This window comes from Anomaloglossus baeobatrachus, chromosome 12 (assembly GCF_048569485.1).
Source record: "Anomaloglossus baeobatrachus isolate aAnoBae1 chromosome 12, aAnoBae1.hap1, whole genome shotgun sequence".
NCBI classification, from domain to species: Eukaryota; Metazoa; Chordata; class Amphibia; order Anura; family Aromobatidae; genus Anomaloglossus; species Anomaloglossus baeobatrachus.
In genome coordinates, this window is record NC_134364.1 from 8,365,977 (window position 1) to 8,372,480 (window position 6,504).

Consider the following 6,504-nt stretch of genomic DNA (forward strand, 5'->3'; position numbering starts at 1 on the left):
ACCAACACAGGGGGGCAGGACACCAACACAGGGGGGCAGGACACCAACACAGGGGGGCAGGACACCAACACAGGGGGCAGGACACCAACACAGGGGGGCAGGACACCAACACAGGGGGGCAGGACACCAACACAGGGGGGCAGGACACCAACACAGGGGGGCAGGACACCAACACAGGGGGGCAGGACACCAACACAGGGGGGCAGGACACCAATACAGGGGGGCAGGACACCAATACAGGGGGGCAGGACACCAATACAGGGGGGCAGGACACCAATACAGGGGGGCAGGACACCAATACAGGGGGGCAGGACACCAATACAGGGGGGCAGGACACCAACACAGGGGGCAGGCGTCCCCCAGGGCATCCCATAAGGGGGCGATCCTGGCCATGCACTCACGAGGTCATGTTCCCATTCACGTAGTTCTGGTTGAGGATTCGCGCCCAGCAGCCACCGCCAACCTCGTCATTAAATGTGCTGTAATCCTCCGAAGACCAAAGCTTCTTCCCTGTAGATACGGCGTCATCCACAGTCAGAGTCCCGGGGTAGTGAGCGCTGGAAGAGAGCGCGGAGAATGACCGAACCGCAGAGACAGAGCAGCGGTGACACCATACAGAACGCCATCATGTACACAGTGACTGCACCAGCAGAATAGTGAGTGCAGCTCTGGAGCCTAACACAGGAGGTAACTCAGGATCAGTAATGTATGTACACAGTGACTGCACCAGCAGAATAGTGAGTGCAGCTCTGGAGTATAAAACAGGAGGTAACTCAGGATCAGTACTGTAATGTATGTACACAGTGACTGCACCAGCAGAATAGTGAGTGCAGCTCTGGAGCCTAACACAGGAGGTAACTCAGGATCAGTAATGTAATGTATGTATACAGTGACTGCACCAGCAGAATAGTGAGTGCAGCTCTGGAGTATAATACAGGAGGTAACTCAGGATCAGTACTGTAATGTATGTACACAGTGACTGCACCAGCAGAATAGTGAGTGCAGCTCTGGAGTATAATACAGGATCAGTAATGTAATGTATGTACACAGTGACTGCACCAGCAGAATAGTGAGTGCAGCTCTGGAGTATAATACAGGAGGTAACTCAGGATCAGTAATGTATGTACACAGTGACTGCACCAGCAGAATAGTGAGTGCAGCTCTGGAGTATAATACAGGAGGTAACTCAGGATCAGTAATGTAATGTTTGTATATACAGGGACTGCACAATCATGAATGTGAATCTGTCCTTACAGTCCGGGCTCGGTCTACACATGGGGTCTAGTAGGACGTTGCGGTCTCCTACCCTATCACATCCACCGCCCTCAGGAGCTCGGCGTCCAGCAGCATCTGGATGGAGATGGGCTGCCACAGATTATCGCTGGCTATGATCCGCACCCGCTCCAGGCCGCTCTTATCCAGGGTGTAGCGCAGCAACTTGTAGAAGAAAGGGATAGGCAGAAAGAGAAGGGAAAAGTGCAGATCACCAGCTATCCTCCAAAGAGACCACCCCAGGAGAGACCTGCACCCCGCAGAGGCAGCAGAGTACGGGAAGAGCTGCGGTGTATGAGCCGTGTATAAGGACGTGTTCACACATCGCACAATTGCAGCGTGTTACTGAGTATTCTAGGCAGAGTTTTACAGCACCAACAAAATCCATGACATTTCTGTCGTCTCATGCACGTTTCATTTTTTTTTACCTTTTTAATCAATGCGTTTTCCAAATTTGTAATAATTCAAGTCTATGAGGGTCCCAAACAAAGGACTTAAAAATACCATGAAAAACACAACAAAAAAGTATGAAAAATGTGCAGGATATACGCAGTGGTGTGAAAATAAAGCTGCAAAAACGTCGTTGTGTGAACTAGTAAGCACCTCTGCCAGCAGCCAGTACAGGAGACAGGGAGAGGGGAGATGAAGCTGCAGGAGGCAAAGGGTGGGACAGAAAGTGCAGCATTTGTGGCATCACAGTACTAAATGTACCCGACTGGAGACTGACAGGATAAAGAATGGATCACTGACAGCAAAAATGCAGAGGACTAAGCAAACAGAAAAAAAACAAAACAGGCACATCCATGACCTGAAGAGCTAACAATCTGTCAGAGCAGGTACTGCATTGATTGAGAGATGTCATATTTCAGTCCCCTCCAGAGCTGCAATCACTATTCTGCCTCATATCCCAGCCATCTAGAGTCACAGTTCTGTGGTTTCCGGTCTCCATTCGCTGACTGTCCCTGGGTGAGACACCGGATGCGATAACCTCGCTGCTGCCGTGTGGTAGAGGACGTGTAATTTACATTATATTGCTGAGTGTCGGCTGAGGGCCAGCCCCTTCCTATAGGCCCAGGCCTGTCCCCTCCATACAGAGCAGGCCCGACAGGGTCCGTACAGCAGAGGAGAATGGCAGTCCTATGTAAAAGTCACTTACCCTATAATCTGCACAGCTTCGTTTAGATAAGGATCAACTACCATGTCCTTTGCAACCGCCCAGTCTCCATCCGCAGCGATGATACTGACGTGGTTTAACCCCAGCCTGTCCAGGCTGCGCCGGAGAACCTCAGGGACAAAGCGGACATGTCAGCCGTTACCAAAAAGGCAGCACAAGCTCCTACACCTCATCCTACAAGTCTACAGCGAGCAGCTCCGGCCAAGCATGCACGAGGCAGTACAAAGGGGTATGGCTCATTAAAATCCACATAATCCAGCATCCTACTGACTGCCGGCAGCGGTGCCAGACCCGAAATCCCAGACCACGGGACCTCAAGTGTTTGCAATCATCTGTCCACCTAAAGGGCCACTGCTGCACAAATATGGCCGCCCTGGCATTGAGACCAAGGACCCTACGTGTCATTATCTCGCAGCCTGCTAATCCAGCGAGGGGCTTCAGATCTACGGCTCGTCCCCAGCGGGAGGTGCGGCTCGTCCCCAGCGGGAGGTGCGGCTCGTCCCCAGCGGGAGGTGCGGCTCGTCCCCAGCGGGAGGTGCGGCTCGTCCCCAGCGGGAGGTGCGGCTCGTCCCCAGCGGGAGGTGCGGCTCGTCCCCAGCGGGAGGTGCGGCTCGTCCCCAGCGGGAGGTGCGGCTCGTCCCCAGCGGGAGGTGCGGCTCGTCCCCAGCGGGAGGTGCGGCTCGTCCCCAGCGGGAGGTGCGGCTCGTCCCCAGCGGGAGGTGCGGCTCGTCCTCAGCGGGAGGTGCGGCTCGTCCCCAGCGGGAGGTGCAGCTCGGGGGTCAAATGTCACATCGGGGCAGTAATGACCAGGACAATGGCGTCACTGCAGCAAGTGGTTTGATAAGAGTCACTCCTGACATGACATTCTGATTGTCAGCTCTTCAGGTTAGGAAGTCTGGTTATTGGAGGTTTGTGAAAGATAATACAGTAAACAACATCACAAAAGTATCAAAAAAGACAGTGGCAGCGACACCCAAGGCCGGACCCTACCTTTATATAGGTGGCATCGTAGGCGCGCTCATTCCAGATCTGAGGATAAGAGGGAGAAAAGAGTAAGAACAATGTCCAAGTAACAACACTGAGGGTTTGCTTCAATGTATCGGTTCAAGAACTGCATCAGATCTGTCTCCTGCACAATTGTAAGAAACCCTCTGCACGGGTCAGCTGTGTATAAGGGGCAATGATATGCAGGTATGGAGATACGGTGGTGCCCGGTGAGGAACAAGCAGTGAATGTGAATGCTCCGTACAGGACAAGAGCTGGTCTGCGGGGGCTGCGCTCGCTCGCTGTCTGCGGGGGCTGCGCTCGCTCGCTGTCTGCGGGGGCTGCGCTCGCTGTCTGCGGGGGCTGCGCTCGCTGTCTGCGGGGGCTGCGCTCGCTAGCTGTCTGCGGGGGCTGCGCTCGCTAGCTGTCTGCGGGGGCTGCGCTCGCTAGCTGTCTGCGGGGGCTGCGCTCGCTAGCTGTCTGCGGGGGCTGCGCTCGCTAGCTGTCTGCGGGGGCTGCGCTCGCTAGCTGTCTGCGGGGGCTGCGCTTGCTAGCCGTCTGCGGGGGCTGCGCTTGCTAGCCGTCTGCGGGGGCTGCGCTCGCTAGCTGTCTGCGGGGGCTGCGCTCGCTAGCTGTCTGCGGGGGCTGCGCTCGCTCGCTGTCTGCGGGGGCTGCGCTCGCTGTCTGCCGGGAAGGACACATGTCCTGCCATGTAGGTGAAATTCATTTATTACAAGATTATTAGAACACAAGCTGGTGTCCAGCCGCAGCCCAGAGCGAGGAGAGTATACGGAGCCGCTGTATTGTGGGGTATACAGCCGGTTTGGTGGTAAGAATTAAACTTGTCACACGTGATGATCAGGTTTTTCCTCTCGTACTGCTACAATATCGCTCTGGGTTAATTAGTTGGTATTTAACCCTAGAAGGCATACCTGGGGCCTCGCAGCCTGCTGGGTTACTTGTTTTCTATTGTAGATTTCTATGGTTGCGCGTTCTAGGGTTAACACGAGATATAAAAATGACATTACATGGGATTGTTACTTTACTTTGCAGATACAAATCGTATCTTGCATCCTGTTAGTTGTAATTAATCTTCTGGCCAGTGGAGGGCGCTGATTGGGATATAACAGAATGGCTTCTTTCCGTTGTTTGCACTGTACGGTCTCCACATACAGAGGATTGCTCCTCTTTAGCACTCCAGGTTTCTTCAGTTTGTCTTGGTAATTCTGGGAGGTTCTGGAGGCGCTGGGCTTCAGAGGTGTGTTCTGATGTTGGATCCTTCATCTGTTCTGGCGCTTGTGCAGTTCTGTATCTTGTCTGCGGCAGCAGCAGGTCATCCATATATCACCCCATATATCACGCCTGTAGCGGGGTAGGGGTCCCCCAAGTCGACAAAGAGGCAGTGACCCAAAATAGTCCAATCCAAACAGCTTTATTGTCCTCGCTGTACAGGTAAAGTCATCCGGAACACAGCCGGGTTACTCACAGTCCATACGGGTCCCCGTCACACAGGCACCCCTTGCCGTAGGAGACAGTCTTACTATACCCCGTTCGGCTGTTCCAGGAGGGTCCACAGACTTATAATCGGTCCACACAGGCCTGAACTCTCTTCAGTTTCTTGCTCTGCAGCTTACAAAAGCAACTCTGCCCCACCCAGGCCTTTACAAGAAGCTTTTAAAAGAGAACTGTGGCCATGAGCCACCTGCATAACCCGGCCTGGAGGTCACTGGACTGACCACTATGTAGGGCTCTAATATGTTTCTGTACGCATTCTGGGAGATACGTACCGTCCGTCACATATCAATGGACCCACTATCTCTCACATACCCCCCCCTCCGTTCAAACCCGAGGGGATGAACGAACGCCCCCAAACAGGCCGCCCAAGACAGGGCATCGGCATTGCCCTGGGATGAACCGGCCCGATGTTCTACCGTAAAACAAATTCTGAAGGGACAGGAACCAGCGGGTGACCCGGGCATTCCGTTCCTTCGCATTTCTCATCCAGACGAGGGGCGCGTGGTTAGTCACCAACCGAAACTGTAGCCCGAGCAAATAATAGCGCAGGGACTCCAAGGCCCATTTAATAGCCAAGCACTCCTTCTCCACTACGCTATAATTCTTTTCCGCCGGGGTAAGCTTCCGGCTCAGATAGGTAACCGGATGCTCAGTTCCGTTCACCTCTTACGAGAGTACGGCCCCCAGACCCACCTCGGAGGCATCTGTTTGCACAAGGAAGGTGTTACCGAAATCGGGGCTAATGAGGACCGGTTGACCACACAAGGCAGTCTTCATGGACTGAAACACTTCCTCAGCCTGCGGGGTCCAGCGTACCATAGCCGCCTTCTTACCCTTCAACAGCTCGGTCAAAGCCGCTGTTCTCCCGGCAAAGTCTGGTATAAACCGCCGGTAATACCAGATAATGCCGAGGAACGCCCTCACCTGTTTAGTGGACACTGGTCTAGGCCACTTTTGGATGGCCTCTATTTTATTTACTTGAGGCTTGATCACCCCGCGGCCAATAACGTACCCCAAATAGCGGGCTTCCTCCTGACCGATTGCACATTTTTTGGGGTTTGCGGTCAACCCTGCCGCCCGCAGGGAGTTAAAGCCGGCCTGGACCTGGGACAATCGGTACTGAAGATGATGATGTCATCTAGATAGGCGGATGCGCACTTCTGATGGGGTTCCAACACTATGTCCATCAGTCTTTGGAAAGTAGCCGGGGCTCCATGTAAACCGAAAGGCAAGACAACATAGTAGTAGAGCCCCTCTGGTGTAATATAGGCCGTTTTTTCCTTGGCTGACTGTCAGCGGCACCTGCCAATAGCCTTTGGTAAGGTCAAGCGTCGTGAAATATTGAGCCTTTCCCAACCGTTCAATAAGTTCGTCCACCCAGGGCATAGGGTAAAGGTCGAACTTGGAAACCTCATTCAATCTCCTAAAATCATTGCAGAAACGTAGCGACCCATCGGGTTTTGGAATCAGCACAATGGGACTAGCCCAGTCACTCTTTGACTCCTTGATCACCCCTAGAGTAAGCATCTGTTTCACCTCTGCTGCAATGGCTTGTCTCC

The 6,504-nt window shown here is 53.7% G+C and overlaps 2 protein-coding genes across 5 annotated transcripts in view; one reads left to right on the forward strand and one right to left on the reverse strand.

Annotated features, from left to right (window-relative positions):
• GPR65 (G protein-coupled receptor 65) overlaps positions 1–6,504 on the forward strand; it is a 257,710-nt gene that overhangs the window by 153,399 nt on the left and 97,807 nt on the right. The gene's annotated exons all lie outside the window — the stretch shown is intronic.
• Positions 1–6,504, reverse strand: part of GALC (galactosylceramidase) — a 47,712-nt gene that overhangs the window by 14,173 nt on the left and 27,035 nt on the right. For 3 of the 4 annotated variants that reach the window (XM_075330742.1, XM_075330740.1, XM_075330744.1), the window contains exons 6-8: positions 3,437–3,475; positions 1,307–1,437; positions 402–557 (exon numbers count right to left, since the gene is read on the reverse strand). In XM_075330742.1, coding sequence (XP_075186857.1) covers positions 402–557; positions 1,307–1,437; positions 3,437–3,475 — 326 coding nt within the window. Of the gene's footprint in view, positions 1–401; positions 558–1,306; positions 1,438–2,428; positions 2,557–3,436; positions 3,476–6,504 lie in introns of all 4 variants that reach the window. The other variant, XM_075330741.1, reaches the window with a different exon arrangement.